We start from the raw sequence: 23,739 nt of genomic DNA on the forward strand, positions 1-23,739 counted from the left end.
CTCATCTTAGTGCATAGAGACAACCACAGAATCGGAGGACTAGGTGTTTTATGATATAGGAATCATTTAAATGTGTGTTGTCTCTATTTTATCACGTTTAATCTCCTCAAACAACTTTGTTATTTCTGCAAGAGACGCCACTTCCTTGTTTCCCGGTGGCCACGCCCCAGGCAGACAGCGAATCCAATCAGCATCCAGGGTGGCTCTTCGTCACGCAACGTCATCATACCGTTTGACAACAAGTCATTGGGTCTAAAGTGCAACACTTATGTATCTAGGTGGACTTATTTTAAATTTCTGATAAGTCCCATGTTTCTTCCTCAACCAAGTAGAATAGTAATCATAATAATAATGTTCATGTGTAATTGTTGCTATAAATATAAATATCAGTGCAGTTATAGGTTATTGTGATGGGAATAATGATAACATGAAAAAAGAAAAATCAAATTCCCTGGTTAATAATTTTAAATATGACTTACTCTCTCACTGAAAAATCCCTAACCAATGAATTTAGAAACTATTTTCATTTCAAAAGTTGAATTACTGGATGCAAAATGTCTTCTAAATGATTTTAAGATCATTCCTACTAAATTGTACAAGGGCTTTAAGTTTCTAAATACTTTTTGAGTGTGTTGCCTATTGAACCAGATTTTAGGTAAGCATAGTAAAGTTTTCCCCTTCACCAGACAAAGTTAAAAACAACCCTTCTCATATCAAACATTGAGCACATATCATCCTGCATATAGTGAAGGTCTGTCATCTATGCAAAATAGAACAACACACATTCCACACAATCCCCACACAAGGCTGGAATTAAAATGTCTTGATTAATTTTTTTTTATTTGACTGGAACAATGCTTAGAAACATTTTAACAGGTTGCAGGAGCTTGAATTGATTTCAATCCGAGGCTAATTTCCAATCCCAGTCCCTCATTAGGCTTTCTTAATTTTAAAAAGGTTACAATATATTGTTAGAATAAAGTTATAAATTAACCCAACACCCCGAAAAGGACTGCATCAAATGAGAAAAGGAAATGATATAAAATTACAAAACATGTGTACAGCTGATTAATTGGCTTTTTCCAGAGGTATTATCATGAGTTTATTATGCCATGATTCAGTGCTAACTGAGATACATTATAGATTTTGTCCTAGGTCTAGTAAAAAAGGTGTGGGAACTTGACACATGACGTGAACTGGTTTGACTGGAGTTATCATTGTAATACTTTCACCTTGAATTCTAGGGAGAAGGCCTCTGTGCACTGGGGACCTGTGTGGTTTGACACTGGATAAAAGAACCCCTGTTCTCACCATCATCAAGGAGCAGGTCTGGAAAACACCAAGAGACAAATACACCTACAGTACTATATTGCTGTATATTTGTATTTCTTTATGTTCCTTCACCCAAGTACTGCATGCTACTTATGTGATGTCTTTCTGCTGCTGTGACATTGCAAATTTCCCCATTGAGGGACTAATAAAGGAGTTCTTAATCTTAATCTACTACATGAAATGAAACAAGTGCTTTGCCAAATACAAATGTGCCAAAAGACAATGTACAAGTGTACCTGACGAATAAGTGCAGTTTTGTTAAGTTGTATTAGCAGAAACCAGTTGGCAGTGGCACCATAGACTGTATACCAAGGTTTAGGAGCCCTTATTGTTCTAGGGTAGTTGTATGTTTTGCCTGTTTGTAATTCAACCTTTGCCTGCATGGGTAAATATCACATCCTTTGTTGCTGCTTCCTGTCTGTTAAAAATCCAAACCCACCATATCAATTCATTTCCCTGCCATGTATTTTATATTTTTATCCAGTTAAATGTGTCCCCTGCTATTACTTGACAAGTTAAGACAAACGTCTTACTCGATCACATCTAAGCGTTTCTCGTCTCAACATTTCTGCGTCGATGTCGCGCCACAGCCAACACTGGGGGCGGGCTCTTTGCCGCCATAGGTCGTTGCCGTGATACGTCGGCGATTGACAGCGCCCCTGCTTCCGGTTCACTCCGCCGTGCGCAGACTCTGCTAGTCACAGGAGCCACAATGGCGTTTGTAGTCTCCTTCAGATAGGGCTGTGGATGATATTCAATCCACCAGCATCGCCCTAAATACAGGCCTGGTTGACTCCCAGAGCCATTGATAATAAACTGGAACATCTACTGCACACGAAAATATTATGATTTCTAATCCATAGTGAATTTATAGGGGATAAAAGTTACATTAAAGGGAACATGTAAACAGAACCAACCGGGGTCAAGTTTTCATTTTGTTCGAGCGTCTTTAAATGAAGACCCTTGTTTCTGAACGCAAACAGCGTGATTCTGTGGAATAAAAAACTCCTTCACTAAACTAGGCCGCGGACACGGACAGCTCTCACTGAGGGACTTTTTCTTTTTCTGCGAGTCAGCTCGGTAGCTGCTGAGCGTTAGCTAGCTGCCGAGCATTAGCTAGCAGTGCTAGCTAAATTGAGACGGAGACGACACCACAATGCTCCGATGTCCGCTCGGGATCTTTTTCATTCACTGACTAATTCCAAGTACAAACTTCACGGCACCGGAGAACCGCGGTGGACATTTTTTGCTCCTGCTTTGGCGAGCTATGCTGGCGACCTGGATGGAGTGAAGTGTCGCGGAGGAGGACTGGACGTGAGCGGCCTGGTGTGTTTAGTGCGTGTGTTTTCACTCGCTGTTTCTGCTTAGTAACACTTTTTGGTTTTGGTATTTTTTTTTTTGGGAGAAGCCGCTTTTCTCCCGTGAATGACCTGCCTGGACCGCCGAGGCCCAGTCGCAGGAGAGGCACCGACGCCGGCGTGAGGGATGCCTGGGTCGGACCGACACCATGGGACCAAGAAGAAGTCGGAATCCGGCATCAGCGGCGTGTCACACCAAACCCAGACCCAGACTCGTGCCTCTGCGGGAGACATGACGAGCAAAGGCGGCAAGGTGCAGTTAAAATCTTCAATGCCCTCTTCCTCTAAACGCAAACGACATAAATCTAACAAACATAATCGGGAGTCGGCGGCCCACGATGGTTTTACCCTCGGCGATACGGCGCCTCCTGGTGTCAACACAGTGAAGCCTCTGGTTGAGTACGATGATATCAGCTCCGACTCGGACACTTTCTCGGACCCGTTGTCCTCCAGGCCCTCTGAGAGGGGGGGCGGGGACAGGCTGGAGCTCTCGCCCGACTACGACAGGGACGACGTCGGAGGAGGAGGAGAAGGAGGCGATAGAGAGAACAGGGAGCACAGACACCCCCGGAAAAAGTCCAAGGACCCCAATAAACTCACTGAATCTGGGAACGGGGAGCGTGGGTACAAGAAGAAGAACGTCAAAGACCGCGAGAAGGGGGTGTCTGTGAAGAGCAAAGAGAAGGCTGCCTCCTCGGCCTCCTCATCCAAGCGCCTGGTCCAGCCAGAGGGGGACTCGAAACGCGGGGAGCTGATGCTCTCCTCCCAGGTACAGCCTGTAGCCAGTGTGGGCAGCACCACGTCCTCCACGTCCTCATCCCGCAGCAAGGAGAGCGGCCGCTCAGGGAAGTCCCGCAAAGACAGGCAGCAGCGGAGGGAAGGCCGAGGGGAGGGCAGCCGCACCTCCTCCCAGAGGAGCCAGGGGAACAGGAGCCACCGGAAGTCCTCCAAGAGCCACAAGTCGAGCCCCAAGGGCAAGTCCTCAAGCAGGGGTAGCCCTCGTAGGAAGGGCACCAGCTCTGCTCTGTCGCCTAGTCCCCGGAGAGGGGCTGGCAGTGAGAGTCCACTGGGCAGCGGGTATGGTCAGCAGGGGGATGACAGCTACTCCAGGCGGAGGGCAGCTCAGCAAAGCCCCAGTCCCTATGGGGACATGTCTCGCCGCAGCAGACAGAGATCAGACAGCCCCTATGGCAGCAGACACAGGTCCTCCAGCTACGAGAGGGACAGCAGCCCATACTCAAGGAGACGCTCCATCAGCCCTTACGGTACCCGCAGGTCCTCCAGCACCAGCCCCATGTCTCGGTGAGTATATGCTGCAGGGCACCCTGAACGTCGTGCATTATCCTTCGCAGATCTTTTTTGAAAAGTTAAATGGCTTACATATACATCGATTCAGGAAGTGTACAATATCTGAAGCCATGTTGAACATTTCTCTCTGCTAGTCCTGAAAGACACGTTGAACTATTATGATCCAGTTTATTTTTTAATGGGCCATTCAATTTAACCAGTTTATAGTCAGACACACCTGTTGAACATGCAGAGTCCTTCACCCTCCAGCAACTATCTACTGTTAAAGAAAGCTGGCTGCAAGAGCCACAATGGACTATATGTTCTCCATGTCGAAATTGACCTAAATCTCAAAACAGGCAGGTTACAGCTACTTTATTTTTGCATTGTTAAATGTCAGTAAACCATAATCTTTGGTTTCATTCCATGCTACTGCAGAATGTTTTTTAATTTATGATTACATTTCAGTTTTACATTAGATATAAGCCACCTTTCTCTTCAAAAGCAAATTGAAATTAGCTTTAAAAACATGACACCTGTGGGTGAGATCCCTCAACATTTGTTTTACAGATGATGTGTCCTCACATCACACAAAGCCTGTCATAGTTTCAGGGTTTGGTTTTTAGAAATGTAGCTGAACGTTAGATACAAATTTACAGAGGACAGATACCATCAGAATAGAAAGGTCTGTACATGTCTTCAGCATAACATAAATGTTATTAATTAACTTTCCTGCCTATTAATTTTTTTTCTTATTTTGAGGAAAACAGTGGCAAATGTAAATTAGGAAGTTGGACAAGAAACAAACCGTACACCATCAGTTCACTGTAAAGTTTTAGACCTAGTATAATGTGTATCTTGAGAGTGTCAAGTGTTCCATCATGGTTTGGTTTTCATTATGTGATCAAGGGCTATTTTGTAATTTGATGATGTTACTTGAGAGGACCGACTCTACATATAGAAAAGCAAGCATCATGTTTAATCCTATTGTGACTGCAGGAACATTAGGTAGAATCTAAGATGTTCATGTAATTGTTCATGACATTTAAAGAAATGCATTTGTTTTCTATAGACGCTCAGGCCGCTCCAGGAGTCGCTCCCCTCTGCACTACTCTTCTTCTCGTCGCTCCTCATCTCGCTCCCGCACTAAGAGGCATACGTCCTCTGGAGCAGGGCCCAGTTCCCATAGCAGTCGGCCAGCCAGCCGCTCCCCTCCCACTTCCCGCCTGCCACTTAACTCCAGCCTGGGAGCAGAGCTGAGCCGTAGGAAGAAGGAACGTCAGGCTGCTGAGGCGGCCGCTCGTGCCAGCGGCGCTGCCTCCCCTCTTCCCCCAGCACGTAAATCTACAGTCGTCCCCTCCTCACGGCCAGCTAAAGTCGAGGCTCCGCCGCCAGAAAGAGACTCAGCAGCAGAACCTCAGCCCACTCCACCTGCACAACTACCCCAGGACGTTCCTAGTGCTGAAGATCAAGTTTCTGCGCCTCTCCCCTCTTCTTCCACTTCCTCCCCTGCACCTGCTCCTCCTCAACCCTCTCCTCCTGTGCCTTCTGGTTCAACCACCCAGATTCCACCACCGCCACCTCAGGCAGAAATAAGTATTCAGCCTCCTACACCCTCCACTACAACCCAGGCCAAATCGCCAGCTACAGTTCCCACGCGCAGCCCAGTCCGCCAGACCCCGCTCCACAAGACATCGACTCTGCCCCCCCTGCCTTTACCACCTGCACTGCTGGGAAACGCTCAGGACAGGTGAGGACTGCTCCAACAGGAGCACACAAAATATCTCTTTCACCTATTGTAAGTTCTGATGACCAAATCTTGTTATTTCTGACTTTTGTTTTAATTGTTAGTGATTTGTCCGTCCAGGACTCACTTTCCTTCGGCTACACTGACCTGCTTTTGAAATTTATTTCACGTTCTCACAAAAGAATAATGCTATTGTATCAGACTTTTCAAAGGAGTATAATATCGACAGTTGTAGACTGTGATCAGCACTAAACCCCTTTTGGGTGATTGTACCCCAAATTTTCTCTGGGAAACCACTTGGGTCATAATTACAAAATAAAGAGTAGAGGATAACCGTTCCGATACTCGGATCAATTTCACAGGTTATAGAAGATAACATACACAGAACCTCTATGATTTTAAGCTCACACTCTGCCATACCCTTTGAGTTGCATGGTTTTTCCTGCACAGTTGCTTTACCTTCAACGGTGACCTGGGTGACAATATGGTGATCTGGGGGACACAATCGATAAGAGCACCTTTTTTTTTTTTAGATAAATAGGATTTCTGCTTCTTTTTTCTCTTTAAATTGCATTTTTGTCTAAAACGTTTCTGTTTTTTTCCCTTGTCAGTCCAAAGAAGTCCACCCCTCCTCATAGGCTATCTAGGAAGGAGAAGGAGAGAGAAGTTCGCAGCCGGCCATCACTCAACGACCTTCCTTTACCACCCACCTTAGCCGGAGCTGACTCCTCCCCCCCACAGTCCCCCATCCGACAGGCTCCTCCGCTACCCCAGACAGCCCTTAAGAAGAGACCAAAGTCAGTTTCTTTTATTACTCCCCTTTGTCCTATCTCTTTTTTTTCTGCTTAACCCACACAAAAGTCTGAACTGATTTTCTTGTTGATGGTTCCCAGGATTTGCTGCCCGCGATATGGTGAGCGCAAACACACCCAGAGTGACTGGGGCAAACGCTGTGTAGATAAATTCGATATAATTGGCATCATAGGGGAAGGCACTTATGGTCAAGTGTACAAGGCCAAGGACAAAGACACTGGTAAGGGAATATTAGCTGGAATTTAGTCACTATACCACTTAACTTGTGTCACAGAGCAAATTATTATGTCTGGTTCTCTAAATGCCCAGGTGAGCTGGTAGCTCTGAAGAAAGTGCGTTTAGACAATGAAAAAGAGGGATTCCCGATCACAGCCATCAGAGAGATCAAGATCTTGCGGCAGCTCAAACACCGCAGCGTCGTCAACATGAAGGAAATCGTCACCGACAAGCAGGATGCACTTGACTTTAAAAAGGACAGAGGTAAGAATGATCCTTTACAGGACTGGTTAATATGGAAAATATGGAGCTGAATTTTTTGCCAACTTTTAGGGAAATTTTACTTCTGGCTATAATCTGCGATAACGTCTGAAACAGCAGCTGTGACAAAACACATCAGACAGACCGGCAACATGTTTGAAAGGAGAGCCATCATGACATGGGTTTTCTTTAACTGCTGTTGTGCACATTGCTGGGCTCCAGTTAGAAGCACAAGATAATTGATTACATTAATCATACACTTTGCAGTTGTCATAGCGAAATAAAGGTCATGGCCTAAAAGATGACCCTGTGCATCATTACCCCTGTTGTTGAAATGGCAGTTGACATTTTGGGTGGGTTAAATCTTTATATACGATTGTATTTAAGTTAAACTATTAACCTTTGACACATGAAGAACAGCAACACCCGGTCAAACGTGTTAACGCAACACAGAAATATCTGGAGAGTTATGGCAAAGGGTGGAGTAGCAGGGAGAGGAAGGGCGAGATATATTAATTCCACTGTAGAGATCATGTGTTTGTTTACAGCACATGGACAGCGGTGAAGGTCCTTATCTTTGTCATCTTTATCTGATTCTTCTACGTGTGAGGCTCCTCTTTTTCACCCTGAGATACATTCTCTTGAGTTTTTAACTAGTCGGCCGACAGGAGAAACTCTGGCGAAAGTCTGGAGCCTCTCACTCTGTCATCTTGCATTCTCAGCCTCTCCAGAGAATGTCAGGAGTTTAGTGCATCTCTGAAAGCAGCCTTAGAGGGACAGACCTACCCCTAGTTAGGGCTTGGCGATAAAACGATAAAGATAATTATCGTGATAACTTTTCCTCGATAGAAATATAAGACGCGGTCGATGGAATGTCGATAGAACTCATTCCATTCATGTTTTGACAGACAACATGAATAGCCAATGATGATGAGAATAGCGCCGTGCCAAACCCCACATGCTTATGGTTGGACTCCTGCATAGAGGTGGACGACTCTGTATCGATGCAGTGACTCAACATAATGGATTCATGGTTTCTGCTTTGTTCATTGTTTTAATGGTTTTCCACCGCTGAATAATTAGAACCACCGCTGCTTCAGGATGAAGACAGACGCACATTTAAGTTCCGGTCGTCCTGTGTCAGAGTCTCTGTCGGAGTCTGCTTCCTCCTCACTCCACCTCTGACCTGCTCTCACTTTACACTTTAACAATAAACACCATCACTGATCACAAGTTTATTTGGACACGTATAAGAGTGACGTTTACTTTGTGTTTGCTTGATTCACTCTAGAGTTTATGAGACACATGTTTAAACCTGCTACACGAGACGTAACGTGACACGCACAGACAGGACGTCAGGGTTGAAGTGACATCATCGATTTAATAACTAAATACATCTGATCTTACCTAAGTAATTTTTACAAAAGTAAAACATTCTCATAAATAAACAAAAATAGTCAAATAAATATTATTTAAGGTGCAGCATGTAGAAAATTAACTGTACTTAAACTGCACTGATATTGTATTGTATGATTATCATGATTAAGTATATGTATTTTTTTTTTTTTATTCAAAATAATTAACTTGTCATAGTTTGCGGCGGCTGGCCTTGCTGGTACTAACAATGTCTTCACTGTGCAACACTCTAACAGAGGTTCATAAAGGGCTGCTGTTACTCGCTGGCTGAAATGTGGACAAGAGGGAACTTCGTAACGGGGCTCGATTACTTTCAGTGTGTATTGAACCCTGTGTTCTCAACAACAGAACTTTTGCATGTCCGCTGCTATAAAAACACAGGTCGTTCGTTATTGCTTTGACACGGTCTGAAGTATTAGCAAAAGCTGCCGCGGGGAGCTGGGTTTGCTTGGAACTAGTTTTTTTTTTTTCCTAATGTTGGTGGACATCACTCTGGTGATGCTGTTTCAAACGAGTCAGCCTGTTCGATGTGCTACCAGCTACATGTCCGATAGCAGTTGCGCAATGTCGGCACACAGCTCTTGAACGATCCTCTTGTTTTTGTCTGTCGTCATTACAGTGACTGTGACACTGAAGTGTTCCCACACAGCACACTTACATGATGAGGGAGGGTCTTCACACTCCTGTCTGCAGTCGCTATGACCACGAGCCTACAGCACATGCGGTCCTTCGCAAAAGTTGTCCCTCAGAATTGAGACTTACACAAATAGGTTCCGCATGTGTACTCGCTGCATTCGTTCGGTACACGTCTGTACCGAACCGAAAAGCCTGTACCGAAAATGTTCAGTTCGGATACATGTACCGTTACACTTATATGTGATTATCAGTTTCTGTGTGGACAGAGACACACATACACACCTGCAGGCAGAAGTTATTCCCGCTAACGCAACACAGTGTTTTAACTTCTTTGTTGCAAAAGAAGCGACGCACTCTTTTGTACAAACACTGTCAAATAAGTTGATATTTGAATTTTATATAAACGATTAAAAACCAGCTCATTTATTTTGGCCTTAGATGAAATTGCAGTGGCCACAATGTTGCAGACATGCTCTGCTTCATGCGATTTAGTGATGATTTACTCTTTTTAAATTGAACTTAAATGTACATTAATATTGTAGCTTGCTGTTCACACAACAGATCAATAGTTTCAGTAAAACCACTGTAGAGTGCTCTGAGCTTCTGAGAAACAAAAGTGAAGTAGTTGTACATGTTCCGGTCAAAGTACAGAGCAACCTTTGCGTCACATGTCCACAGTTCAAGCCTCCAGATTCTATTATTGTGTCAACATTTCCCTCCATACATTGTCACCAATTTCCCAGGGAAGAATTCATGGATCTTCAGGAAAAAATCTGGCACATTTAGCGGACTGATGTCTACGGAGTGTGTAAAATGTGTTGCTGCTTAAGTGGATTAAAAGGGACTGTTGGGCCGTGGAGGAAGTATGCATTCTGAGTGCCATTCTAGTTGTGTCTCTGATTTCTCACTGCACATTCCCTCTGTTTTAGGTGCTTTTTACCTGGTGTTCGAGTACATGGACCACGACCTGATGGGCCTGCTGGAGTCAGGCCTGGTCCAGTTCTCCCACGAGCATGTCCGCAGCTTCATGCGGCAGCTGATGGAGGGCCTGGACTACTGCCACAAGAACAACTTCCTGCACAGAGACATCAAATGCTCCAACATTCTGCTGAACAACAGGTGAAGAGCACACACACCAGGAACAATGTGCTGCATGAGGACAAAGTGTTGTGGTGCATTTGCTGTAGCAATCACAGGGAAAATTTGACTAATCATTTTTGCCTACAGGTTGGTTGACCTACTTTTTGTTTACTTTTGTTGCAGCACTACCCACCCCAGCTACTTAGAAAATATTCAAATGCAGCTGCAGTCAGTAAATCTGTAGTATGTAAACTCAAGACCTTAAGCAGTCGAATGCCAACTTTAATGATCAGATTACAATTGTTTTTAGGTGCATCCGCAGCAAAGCCAATTACAGTGCTACTAATTTAATCATGTACAACAAAGTAGGAGTACAGCAAGTTCTCACAGATGGTTGTTTAGCACAGTTCTGCATCCAAACTGCAAACATGACAGGATGCACGAGGAAACTGAGCTAAATGAGCTGCGGAAGCTAAAATGCAAATAAAGAAACAAAATAAAATGTGGGTTTTGGATTTAATGGAGCATTTAGAGCCGTGCTGTAGTTTTTGTGCAATTACTGGCCATTGTTGTGCTGCACTTGGGATTTGGACATTTGCGAGAAAAGGTGTGTGGACAAACTCAGCAATTTATAAATTCTTTTGGCTTTTACCTTCTGAAAATGCCCTGTACATAATTTTTTCAATCGGATCCTATATTATTGATTTTGGTGTCAGGTTTAATAACTTGGATCAGACCATGGATATGCCAAGTAAAGCCACTTTGCCCATGGTCAAAAAACCTACTTGCATCTGGCTTTTGTGTGTTGGGAATGGATACAATCGTCTTTCACTCCTTGGTCAAATGATTCTGCAGTAGACGCAGGTTGTAATCCGCTCTAGATCCAATTGGCATTGATAGAAATGTGACTCCTGGGTGAACCTGCAAATTTGGCAAGAGAACGAGTTGAGAGATCTCCTCAGGATTCGGTGCGTTCATGATGTCGAACATGACGCACTGGGGTAAAAATCAGAAAGACAAAACTCCTATTGGCAATGGGAGTGAAGTCAAGGAGGATTTACCCTCATTTGAAAAAACCTGCTTATTCTGGAGTATAAGAAATTTAGGGCTAGATTTTTTTTTTGGACAGAGCATGTTTTTTTTTGGTACTATTTTCACAGATTTGTAATATCTGTTTCTTTGTCCAGAGGTCAGATCAAACTGGCGGACTTTGGTTTGGCCCGACTTTACAATTCAGAGGAAAGGTAAGACCAGATTTTTTTTATCATCTTTGTACATATATGCAACACATGGACACCTCATCTGCCTGAGTCATTATAGTGAATGTGTGATTAAGTGTTGATGATGATCGAAGCAGTAATTGCACCTCATGAGCTTATTTATTTTTACAATGATTGCCCACTAGATGGGGCTGTTTACCCTTCAGAGAGGCTCTGGTTAATTAAAGCTGAGATGATTAGGGGGCACAAGTGCTTATGCAGAGTCTCGCTTCGGGCTGGGCAATGACAAAAATGATCATAATATAATTTTTATCACAAGCATTATAACAAATGTTAGCTATATATGTTGTGATATATTGCTAATGCATTGTGTAAGCATAGTGAGGAGGTATCCCACACAATTGATCGACCTCAGATTTGTAAAATGTTTGCTGTTTATCAATTGTTTGTCATTCTCTGCTCATAAAATGGTTTAAAACCACAAGCTACACTCAGAAGCGGAAATCTGTCTTTAACCCTAAAAGAAATAACAATGTGACATTTATTGTGATATCGACTAATGTGAACACTTTCATCTTGATGTAATTTTTGCCACACAGCTTAGCCAGGGTCTCACTTCGTCTCCTCTTTCCTTGCACTCAGTCGGCCGTACACTAACAAAGTCATCACACTATGGTACCGCCCCCCTGAGCTGCTGCTGGGAGAGGAGAGGTACTCTCCAGCAATTGATGTTTGGAGCTGTGGGTGAGTAAGACTGACGCAGCTGAACGTCCATTCACTACCACTTTATTTCTTAATTTACATGCACACTTCTCACTTCTCATTTTCTGTCTTCATGAACTTATGTATTTGAGTTTCCTTTTGGCATAATGGGTCCTATGTATTAATATATGTACATGTCAATGTATTTTGGTGGGACAATCTTTCATTCAAATAGATCAAATATTTTTTTAATTGTAATTTGACTATGGAAATTGATAGTTTTGATTTTGATTTTAAAATTGCATACTATAGGCTGTGAACATTATTTCACTTTGCGATTCGATATTATATTTCGCTATCAAAGAAAATGCACAGATGACTCTTTCTTGAACATGCAAACTTATAAACTTCACAAAATTAAATAATCTTTTCACAATTAAGGTAAATATGCAAACTTCATGAAAAAAATTGAAAAATAAAACACTAAGACTTATCAGGTCTGTTTATAACAGAGGTTTTATTAAGCCTGTGGCACTAAATATAGGTCATATACTTAGAATGTACATTTCTCACCACCTCCACATTATCTGTCATGGCTCAGGTGTATTTTGGGAGAGCTCTTCACAAAGAAGCCCATCTTCCAGGCCAACCAGGAACTTTTGCAGCTGGAGCTCATCAGGTCTGCTGACACGACATCTCCAGTGATAACGTCTGTTCCAAATGTCACACCCCCTATCTCTTAACCCCATATCTCTGTCCTGTCCTTCAGCCGTCTTTGTGGCAGCCCTGCTCCTGCAGTGTGGCCTGACGTCATCAAACTTCCGCTCTTCAACACCATGAAACCCAAGAAGCAGTACAGACGGAGACTACGGGAGGAGTTTGCCTTGTATGTTGCTGCGCTTCATCAAAGTAGCTGCTGTGATCAACTCGCTGCCTGTTTCTGCAATTTAAAAATCTCTCCTCCCAACCTAGTCTACCTAGTCCTGCCCTGGACCTGCTGGACCGAATGCTGACCCTTGACCCTGCACGGCGCTGCTCAGCAGAAAATGCACTCGTCAGTGACTTCTTGTGTAATGTGGAGCCCAGCAGGATGCCGCCACCAGAGTTAGTAGCTCATGGTCTATGTCTTCATAATATTAGATTATCTAAACTGTCCCATAGACCACAAAAAATGAACATACTGACATTTATTAATCTACATAGTATTAAATACATATTTTTACTGTGAATCCTTTTTGTTTCTTATGTCTGTTTTGTCATTCATAATGTTTGGCATGTCTGCCCACTCTGTTCCTAGTCTTCCTCACCATCAGGACTGCCACGAGCTCTGGAGTAAGAAGAGACGGCGTGCGCGTCAGAGTGGGGTGCCCGAAGATGTGCCTGTGCCCAAAGTGCCCCGTAAAGATGTGTCAGGGACCTCTGGCGGAGAGAACAGTCGGTCACAAACCAGCCCGACTGGAGCCCCTCCGCCTCCGCCAGGAAAACCGCCCTCCACAGCTAACCTAGACAGTGAGTTGTCAGGTAACGCAAACCTCTCAGCAGAAATGCACTTAGTTGTTTGAAATGTATCAATATTTGACTTTTGCACTTAAAAAAACATGGGACATTTTCAGATCTGGGTAACATTGATAAAACATTCAGCCATAAAGGAAATGTTCAGGTTCAATTCATATTAGGGCTGCTTGATATATCACCGTCATCATGTGAGCATGTGCAGTGTCAAGTAAGGCAAATTACACGTAATTTAATTTAATCCTCCGATTTAAGGGTTCTTGGACCCTGTGTGTGCCTAGTGAGACGTGCAGACTGTGCATGAGCACCAAACTGTCATCACATTCATTCTTCGATCTCTTCATCAAACAAGAAAAGCCGGTTCGGCCACGACCAGTCATCAACCTGAAAATGAGCAAGGAACCGGAAAAAGAAAAGGAGGATCCAGTTGTGTGGAATTGTTTTTGCAATGGAAAAGATGATGTTGATCAAAAACAGCTTTTCAAATGGTCATGTGGGGAAATTTCTATCAATCACAGAAAAAGTATACAATTCCATTGTTTTCCTCCAATATCGTGTATAATCCTTTTTAATTTTTCAGGATTTTATGCCTTTATTTGACAACAGTAGAGGAGTAAATAGAGGTGAGGGACAAAGATACCTGGCCAGATTTGACCTGGGGATTTTGTGATTGGATGATCACCCACCCCCCCCAATCATAGCAGTACTCTGATTGTCCCATCATTACTATACTTTCTCAGCAAAGCTGCATTAGGTAGAAAGAGTACCCCAGAGAACCCTGACATACAGTAGCACTGCTTGAACATGAAATGTCATTTTGAACTATGTAAATTAAGTGTTTATGGACCCTTTTGTTGGCTCTGTGCTGCATTGTCATATATGTATTGTGGCTGTGTGTATGTGTGTGTTCAGGCCTGGGAGCTGTGGCAGAGCAGTTGAACCAGACAGAGTTGGCAGTACTGCTGAACCTTCTCCAGGGACAGACGGACCTCAGCCTCCCGCAGGTAGCCCAGCTCCTCAACCTCTCCAACCCAGAGACTCTCAGCCAGACGCTGTCTGCCCTCAGCGAGGCCTCCGACCACCAGGGGGCTCAAGAGGACCAGGCCCAGCCTGCAGCAAGGTCCCAGCCCCCGGAGCCGCCTCCCGAACCCCAGGAACCCTCACCGACATCTGGAGAGCCTCCGCTCAGCCAGGAAGACCAAGCAAACCTGCTAGCTCTCATTTTGGGTCACATCATTAAGCCTCAAACCGAGGACGAAGGCGACGAGAGCAATGGCGTCCAATCAGAGGAGGCACTGTCGCGCGGTTCCTCCGCCTCTACTACTGATCGCAAGGGCAAGTCTGGGTTTAGTCTTTAGAGGGTGGGAGAAAAGAACGGGGGTGAAGCCAGGGTCAGGTGAAAATCACTGGGGACTGCAAGAATGAGGAGAACTGAGCAGTGAACACAGATAAGCTGACACTCAAGATTCCTATATACTCAAATTAATTATATTAGAATACTTGACTAAATCAAGAATTATAACCATATGAATTGGGCTATAAGACTTATTGAATCTCCCTCCCCTTTCTTTATCCCTGACATTCCTAAAAACACCCCCACTCACCATCGTCCCTCCCGACATGAAAGAAAACCTGCAGATGAAAAAGCTGGTGAAATGTCTGTCTGGTGTTTATCTTCATGTGACCCTGGTAACCAGTTAAAGGTTTGGTGCACACGGGCCATCACTTCCTGGTGTACCCCATAAACCAGAAGAAACTGTAGTTATCTTCATTTAAGTAAAAAGAAAGGTTCACACTGTATTTCTTCCCTCCCCATCTCCCCCTCTTCCTCGTTACCTCCTCACAGTCCTCGTTTCTGTATCTGTCCCATTTCCACATGTTTTTTCTTCCTCACTTCATTTTCATTGCGCAGCAGGTGTCATGGATCCTTCAGTCGAACATGTTGCTTTAAACGGTCTGTAATGTCAGCCTTTTTATGAAGAAAGTCTAATAAATTATAAAGTGACAAATAAATGCTTTGAATCTTTAGACCTCACCTGCATGTGTTTCTTTTACCTTTTTGGTTTGTCACACATTTTTGGTTATTTTTTTTCCCAACTGTTCACTCTGACTCAGATATTAGTTTAAAAACGTGTTCTTAGTAAGTTGAATAAAACTTTACTCTGCTGCTGACACTGGAATGGTAACGGTCCTGTTTTCTTCTGGTTATTTATGCTCTCAAGGCCTGTGAAACCCTCACAGCCTTGGTTTACTGTACCCTGCTGTAGTTACAAAAAACAAAATCACTAACTAGCCAATTTTAATACTTAACATTGTCCCAGATAAGTCACCCATCCTGCTTATCCAGCTGTATGTACCCTTCCTAAAGTTTTCTCACGTGGTTCCCATGATTTTACTTTCATTTAAAGCAGCGGCGTCTGTAGAAGTTTTGCATCAGAGTAAAAAACGTTGGAAAAACCAGACTTTTCCCCCATATTGTCACAGAGATTTACTGCACCTGAAAAGTCGCCCGTTTCTATAGCTTTCATGTGGCAAATATATGAAAGTTGTTTTAAGATCTGAATATTTGAAGCATGTACCGTGCAAAAATCTACACAGTGACTGCAGGGTCACAAAGTCAACAACAGTTTATGTAAGTCCTTATAATTGGTATGAGGATGCACTTAAAGCACTCTGCCCTCCCTCTTGTGTTGAAGGCAGGAACATCACTCTTAACTTCAACTTCATGTCGGGCATGTTGGACAGAAACACATTTTTACTTCATTGAAAGATAAGATGTAGAGAGATGTTAAAAAGATGGTTTAATGTAAAGACAATCCACATGTTGACATTAGTCTTTATATTCCAAATATGCCTTGATACCTAACATATTGTCCTCTGTCCTGTTTGGTCCTTTCAGACGGTGCAGTGTCAAAAAAGAAACCACTCGGTGCCAAGCAGGTGTCTCAGCCTGGTGAGCAGCGTCCACCCTCTCCACCCGGGCCGCCTCCATCAGCTCTTCCCCATGGAAACGCTCAGCAGGCCAGTTCAGAAACCCAACCTAGCCAGGACATCAGCCCCGCCGTGGCAGCCGCCTTGCTCCAGCTCATCTCTCAGCAGGACTCGGAAGCTGGGGCCTCTCAGCACGGCAAGGACCCCTCTCCAACTGTGGAAGCCGTGGCCCGGGGACGGTCCTCTCCATCCTGGGCTGCGGACTCTCCGCGGAAGCCCTCTGCTGCAGCCGAGGCCCCGGCGGGACTGGTGACTGCTGCTCCAACCAATGCAGCACAGTTCCCCAAGGACCAGGACCTCCGCTTTTCCCACGGAGCCGCCCGCTGACCCTCAGACCTTCTCCAGTGAGACACACCCAGGGATCATGGGATGGCTCCTGCAGTCGTAACCCGAAGGGACAGACAGAGGGAGAGCGCAGGTAGTGGAAGCTGAATCAAAGATTCTGAATATGAATGTCTTGACAGAAAGAGATTAAGGGCCTTTTCAGGTATGACCACGAACACCACTGCCCTGTGAACAAGCTGACATGTTGTTGTGGGAGTGCTCAGACCTGGGGTTGATCTGACCTTTACCAGTCCAGTTCAGGACCGTCACCACCTGTAGTCCCTTGCTCTTTCCTCCCCACTGAAGGTCTTGCCTCCACTGAAAGTTAAGCTTCCAAATTGAGTGCCATGCAGCTGGCACTCGACATTGAAAGCAGCTGTGATATCCCCTTTCTCTCCCCCCCTCCCCCCCTTTAAACAAATGATTGTCGTGTCCACTGCAGTGCCCACTTTTAACAAGGTTATCAGTGTTTTGGGGAATCAAGTCATTGTCCGCTGCTCTGTGATGGAGGGGTGTCTGTTGAAGATGAAGTTAAAATAAAACGTTTGGGTAGATTTAAGGCTGTGAGGACCGTGTTTAACCTACATGCTGGCTGGCTCCCCCTGCTTTCAGCCTGTGCCTCCTTTAGTGACCCCCAGCGACCCCTGAATGATCTCGGCCTGTAGCGGGGATGTTTCGGTTAAGATTCTGCTTTGGATGTCACCTACAACAGTGCACATCTCCAAGGCTGCACTTTTCTTTTTTTTATTCCCCCCCCCCCCCCCCCCCCCCATGACATATTCAATCAGTCATCGATTCAGCTGAACTGCAACGTGTTCTCAGCCCACGTAAAGATGTTCCTTCTTTTACATACAGGAAACCTCTATGTCGTAACAAACCTAAGATTGTAGTGATCATGTCAATGTCTGAAATATGAATTCAACCACCATTTATATGGACTGCTCCGTAATACACATGCTACTCTGCTAGTTGAAGTATAAAGCTAGAAACACACACACTCAGAAACTGAATTTAACTGGTGGGCCCTGAAAGCCTCGTCTAACATGTCTGCCCCTCGCCTCCCTACCAACGTGTGCAACAAAAGCTTCTTTTTTTTCTTCCTTTTTTTGGTGCGATTATTTTCTACATTAAGAAAATGATCCACCCTAAAAAAATTAATAAATAACGGTCCATGTTTCTGTTTCCATATTTTGCTTTGGAAAAGGAAAGGGAGGAGAAAATGATTTCACGTGTATGTAAAAAGCGAAACAATATTTTGTAATATGTGTATTCTTGGTTCGGTTTATTAAAGGAAGCTATGTGACCAGTTGAATCGTCTCTCCTGGCGTTTCTGAATGTTTGTTTTCCCGAAGCGGCCACTAGGTGGTAGGCATTCACTCACGCTGCAGCTCGAGCTGCTCAAAGTCCTCTCGGTTAAATCTGACTGAAGTGAGGAGCTGCAGAATGAGCCAAGTTACACGTCAGGTTTTCAGTATCTCTTATTACTCCTTAGATCTGGTAACTCATGTCTGCTCATTTTCACTTCACAGGATACTCGGAATAAAGACATTAAGATCAAGGGGAAATCATTGATCGTACAAGAGGCCCAGGTAAATTAAATCTGATCTAAAAGTGCACCTGATTCACATCCAGAAGTTTTCAAAAGCTCCGACAATCAAACAAAATTCTGCATAATTACCTATTATACAGGGAAAAGGTTTAATAAGGGTAGACATTTTGGTGTGTTTGTTTTGATTTATTCTTTCGCATTTGTATCAAAGGTGTTTTTTCCTTTTTTAAGATTCGATTTTTTTTAAATAAACCGTCTGGATCTGGTCAAACTGTTTTAAAAGAGCAAATGGTTGGCAGCTCACTTTAAACAACAGACATGTGGGGCAGACTTAAATGTATAGTTACATTTTTACTGTGAAATGCAGTTGGGTTTATATTTTTTTCCCCTGCACACTGCCTGGTATTTGAAGTATATTTCTGCAAGATGGATGGATGGATGGATGGATGGATAGATAGATAAACTGCTCCCGAAGGAAATTTAGTGATATAGCTTGAGCCAGACAGTAACACAAAGTGCTTCCTGTGCGTCTGTCTCATTTGTGTCCATTCCTCCACCAAGCAGGTTGATCTCTTTATGAAAAATCCTGACAGGCAGACAAGGATCATAAACTTCAGATTGGCAAAGGCAGACTGGCTGTGTGTGTATGTGTGTGCATGCTTTTGTGTGTGTCTGCACGCTTGCACATGTGCGTTTTGTGTGCTAGGATTGGCCACATGCACACCCAGGCCCGTTCCTCACTTGGCAGCCTTACAGAGCCGCTTACCCCTCTGGCCCACCAAGCAGCTGAGCCCTCTGGGTGAGAGATCCTTTCAGAGTGGAGGCGGTGGGAGGCTCACCTGCCCTCTAGCACGGGCTCAGTGTGAATGAGATGAGATGCTGCAGTTTGTGCGCGTGTGTGTGTGTGTGTGTGTGTGTGTGTGTACATGTATGTTTCTGTCTGATGCTTGTGCCTGTCGGGACTCCAAATAATAGTGAATGTGCCCGGAGGGAATTTCCAAACGAGAAGTAGTGGGCAATGCCAGTGCCAAGTCACAGAGACTAGACGAATAAATCAGGACTGAGGAGTGAAGGGAGGGAGGTGCACGAGGCTGTGCCATCAATCAGGAAGGCACCTTATGGGGAATGCCCATAAATGTGCCACGCTGCCAGTGTGAAGCACGTCCTCGCCATGGCAGGGACTGCATGTCGACGGCGGCATTCAAAGACGGAGCCTCCATTTTGGATGCCGTCGCCTGACTGTCAGCTACAGCGATTTCTGGTAGACGTCCAGACAAAGAGGGAATTGATTGACAGTCGGTTTCAGTCAGTTTATGCCAAATTTTATTCATGAAAGTGTATTTTTATATCGCCGCTTGGTCCAATTATCTCAGTCTGTGTGCAAGCTGAAATTTTGGAATCTGCAATATACGTTACCATGATCTCAACAGTTGGATACCTTTTCTCTTCCGTGTGAAATCTGGCAGCCCTGGAACAAATAGCAGCTCCGTTTAAAGATTGTGTAAAATGACGAACCCAGCTCTCGCATCACACAAAGGGGCGAACAGGTTTGTGTATCCTTATGGTGAAAAACACAACCACCCACTTGACAAAAATGCTGATAAATTAAGAGCAAAGGAAATCTGTCTCAACTGTTGCCAGCAGTTGGTTATATTTCATTTTCTCCTCCGTCTAGGGACCTTAAGGAGGCTCCTCTCAGGCTCAAACTTTCGAAGCTGCAGTTTTCATTGTCGTTTTAATGCGTCTGCGCCGGCGACCGACATAGCCGGAGGCATTTTGTTTTTCCCATACATCCATCTGTCCGTCCGTCATGAGGGAATCCCTTCAAATTTGGCGGGGACGTTGGCTCGGACTGAAGTGGTTAGATCTTGGCGGGTCAAGGGTGAAGGTCACTGCACAACACATGTTTTTGCCCATGACGTCACAAAACACAAAATATTCAGGCTTTGTCATCGGGGCGCCATGTTTCCATTTGCAAACTCACTCAGGATGGAGAGAGACAAAGACGATCACGTGCAGACTGGGCCGATGAGGGTGATGGACAAGCGGGCAAACACTGAGTGGCTGTGAGAGATGTGATCCTACACTTTTAATTTCCAGTGTGAGGAAACATTTGAGTCAGTCAAACATTTACACACAAACAGTATTTTTAGATAAAGATAGTGATTTAGATTTATTAACTCATCACAGCATTAACATTCCACAGTTTGAGTACGAGATGTGACTGATGCAGACTTCGGCAGACGAAAAACATTAACTACAGGTTCGGCAGCTGAGGCACTCCATAAATTCCATCATTCACTTTTATGGTTCTTACAAGTTGCTGCGATAAATTTCTTTATTTGATTTGAATGTAAAACAAAAACAGGATCCGTGCGAGTCTCTTAGTTAGTGAACTCTTTAAAACAAGTTGTATTTCTTGCTCTAAATGCCCAGGTAATGTATGTGTGTGTGTGCTTTGTGTGTGCTTTGTGTGTGCTTTGTGTGTGTGTGTGTGGTAGCTCCTTTTGTGCAGTGTAAATCTGGGCCGCTGCTGTCTCTCGGAGCCGTGCTACGGTTTGATGTTGAGTTTGATGACTGAGGCTGTTTGATCAGTGACTATGTGTAAACTCAGTGAAGGGAGACTGGGACTCCCACAGTCCCACATCTAAGACAGACACACACACACAGTGATCATTTAAAGCATGATTTGATAAATGAACATGTCCAACATCACATTAACAGTTGAAAATGTGTGTTTTTGTCCTCGTAGTTTCTGCATTTCACCCTTCTAGTTGAGCCACTTATCACAGGAAAAAAAACGATTTAATTATGAATGCATCTTGGGTCGTGCGGCAAATTGTGCTGTCTTCATCAGATCCCTCCTTTGTCTTCTATCAAACAAAATTTAATGCCAGTCATTTCGTTTACGGCTACATCTTTATTTATGAAATATCTGAAAATTGATTGACTTTAGCCCAGCAGCTGATGTATGCTTTACTGCTGCAACAGCATGCTTTATTGATGCCATAACACCATCTCCATTTCTTCCCATTTTATAGTTTTGTGAGAAACTGCTGTCACACACACTCGTTATTTCTTGATTGCTCAACAGCAGTGAGACCAACCCAAGAGTTTTTTTTATTTATTTTTTAGGAGTCGGCCTGACGACACAGATGTGTGTTGGTTTTTATGTAAAGCCAGTGGTGTCAGGTCATGAAATGAGAATAATGAGTGTGTTGGTGCAAACTCCACCTGCGCTGAGGAGTTTGGTTTGATCTGCTCCGTCGATAATCAATAGTAGTGTAGAAAGAGCTCAAAACGAAGGATGTGCTGACTTCTAAAGAAAAATCTCTCTCTGACCTTTTCGCAGCCACAGACACGTCACCCTCTCTGCATGATGCTGCACTTGTGTGAACCCAAGCACTTTTGCGAGGTCTCATCTCATCGCTGATTCAATTCGACGAGCAAGGCAAGATTATTGTCTCTCTCTCTCTCTCTCTCTCTCTCTCTTTCTCTGTCTGTGTGTGTGTTGACGTTGCCGCTTTAAGGGCAGAGGGGCTGCTGGGAAAGCAGTCAGTGAGGGTGGTGGAAGAGGAGGAGTGTGGGGATGGGGGGGATGGGGGGGGGTTGGCAGGAGAGGGGTGGGGGGTGGACGGGCCCTGCAGGACCATTTGTGCTGAAGCTCATTTGCGCAGCGACACTTAATTGGCTACAACAATTAATTAATGTGTTGGAAAGTTGGCACAAAAAGTTCATTTAAGAGGGTTTTAATAAGCAATTAGAGGAAAAGCAGCGAAGAGGGGGAATTGCTGGAGAGGAAAGAGAAAAGCAGGGAACGGAGCGAGCGTCTGGCCACTATGGGAGCACGTGCTCGTCCCGTGCCGCAGCCGCATTGGACGCGTCGCTTTGTCTCTCCCACTGACCCTTCACGTTTGAGGCGCTGATGAATGATTAGGCGTCATTACACCGCCATTACATCTCTTTCTGAGGCTCTTACTGCTGTTCATAAGTGGACTTGAAAGCCGTGATGCCCTTATATTGTATACGTATCAACCCCGGTGGCCCCCGCTGCCCCCCCCTCCTCTCCGCTCCTTCCTTCCCCTACCTCTTGTCCCAGCGCCCAGTGTAAAATATCGCATGACTAATGAGCGGAGCAGGTTGGAATCCTGGGGAAGATGTCCTTGGAAGACGAATGCATTTTCAGCAGAATAATTAACTTAATTAACAAATTCACATGCATATTCATCAGCCTATTAATGTCTGCTCCGCGCTGCTTGATGAGCAATGCAATAATAACCGTTTCATTTGCATATTTGCGTTCACACTCACACCCTTCTCCAAATAATTACAAAAAAGACAGTGTAGGAAACTTAGAAGACGAGCGAGTCACTCGGCCTCATGCTGCGTCTTTCAGCCACTTTGCACCTGCAGCACAAATTGTACAGCGATATGTGTCTGTGGAGTAGGGCTGCAACAATTCATCAATCAGTAATCGACTACTACTCTTAAATCTTATATTTCCTGTATTCTTTCCTCCTCTAATGAAAGTGAACATCTTTGGTTTGTGGACAAAACGAGACATTTGAGGAGGCCATCTTGGGGTTTGGGGAACACCAATCAACATTGTTTTGCCATTTTCTAACTTTAATTGACTGAACAGCTAATCGATTAATCAAGATAATAATCGACAGATTTATCGACCATGAAAATAATCATTGGAGTGTTTTTCCGTCTTTGCCGTTGAGCTCAGTTGAACTTAAACAAGACTGGAGATGTGTGTGACACACACACTCTCTCTCTCCTGCACCTCCAGCCTCCTTCCAGAAATCACTTCCTCTCCGTCTCTCCTTCCTGTTTGCCTCTCTCTCTCTCTCTCTCTCTCTCTCTTGCTCTCTCTCTCCTCGTGTTATTTATTCATCCCTATCAGACTCGTCTTTAATTTATTTATTTCTTGCTTTTGAAGTCGGGCTCGCCTGCCTGTCAGTGTATGTGTGTTTTGCTGGGGAACTTGTATCCGTGCGGCTGCTTGTGTGAGCACTTGCTGACAGTTATGTTGTTATTATGGCGGGTTGGAAACTGAAGGAGCAGCTAGCAGGGCCTGAAATAAACAAATACGTGTGAGATGTTCATGTCCTTTTTACTTCCTTTATTTCTGTTTAGGGCTCATAGTTTGCATTTTCCTTTCACACCGGATTTGTATTCTGAGTAGAGGGGTTGCTGCCTCTGTGTCTCTCAGCTACTGTCACTGATGAAATGTGTGTGCGAGTGTGTGTGACTGTGGCAGTGAGGGTGTGTTTCCTGGGAGGCTGCGAG

General features: G+C 44.4%; 1 protein-coding gene across 3 annotated transcripts; it reads left to right on the forward strand.

The window, feature by feature from the left end:
* The first annotated feature begins 1,883 nt into the window (after positions 1-1,883).
* cdk12 (cyclin-dependent kinase 12) lies at positions 1,884-18,484 on the forward strand. Of its 3 annotated transcripts, XR_004614629.1 has the most exons (15): positions 1,886-3,992; positions 5,050-5,727; positions 6,336-6,521; positions 6,618-6,757; positions 6,847-7,017; positions 9,996-10,185; positions 11,334-11,390; positions 12,009-12,110; positions 12,670-12,747; positions 12,838-12,954; positions 13,041-13,172; positions 13,366-13,589; positions 14,493-14,915; positions 16,480-16,989; positions 18,425-18,484. XR_004614629.1 is itself a non-coding variant. In XM_034592385.1 (14 exons), the coding sequence occupies exons 1-14, from the start codon at positions 2,818-2,820 to the stop codon at positions 16,896-16,898; spliced, it is 4,080 nt and encodes a 1,359-aa protein (XP_034448276.1). In that variant the 5' UTR covers positions 1,884-2,817; the 3' UTR covers positions 16,899-18,207. The 3 variants fall into 3 exon arrangements, 2 of the variants coding, with proteins under 2 accessions (XP_034448276.1, XP_034448275.1); XM_034592385.1 differs by lacking the exon at positions 18,425-18,484 and having other exon boundaries at positions 1,884-3,992; positions 13,366-13,577; positions 16,480-18,207; XM_034592384.1 differs by lacking the exon at positions 18,425-18,484 and having other exon boundaries at positions 16,480-18,207.
* The last annotated feature ends 5,255 nt before the right edge of the window (positions 18,485-23,739 follow it).

Source organism: Hippoglossus hippoglossus, chromosome 8 (assembly GCF_009819705.1).
Source record: "Hippoglossus hippoglossus isolate fHipHip1 chromosome 8, fHipHip1.pri, whole genome shotgun sequence".
Classification (NCBI taxonomy): domain Eukaryota; kingdom Metazoa; phylum Chordata; class Actinopteri; order Pleuronectiformes; family Pleuronectidae; genus Hippoglossus; species Hippoglossus hippoglossus.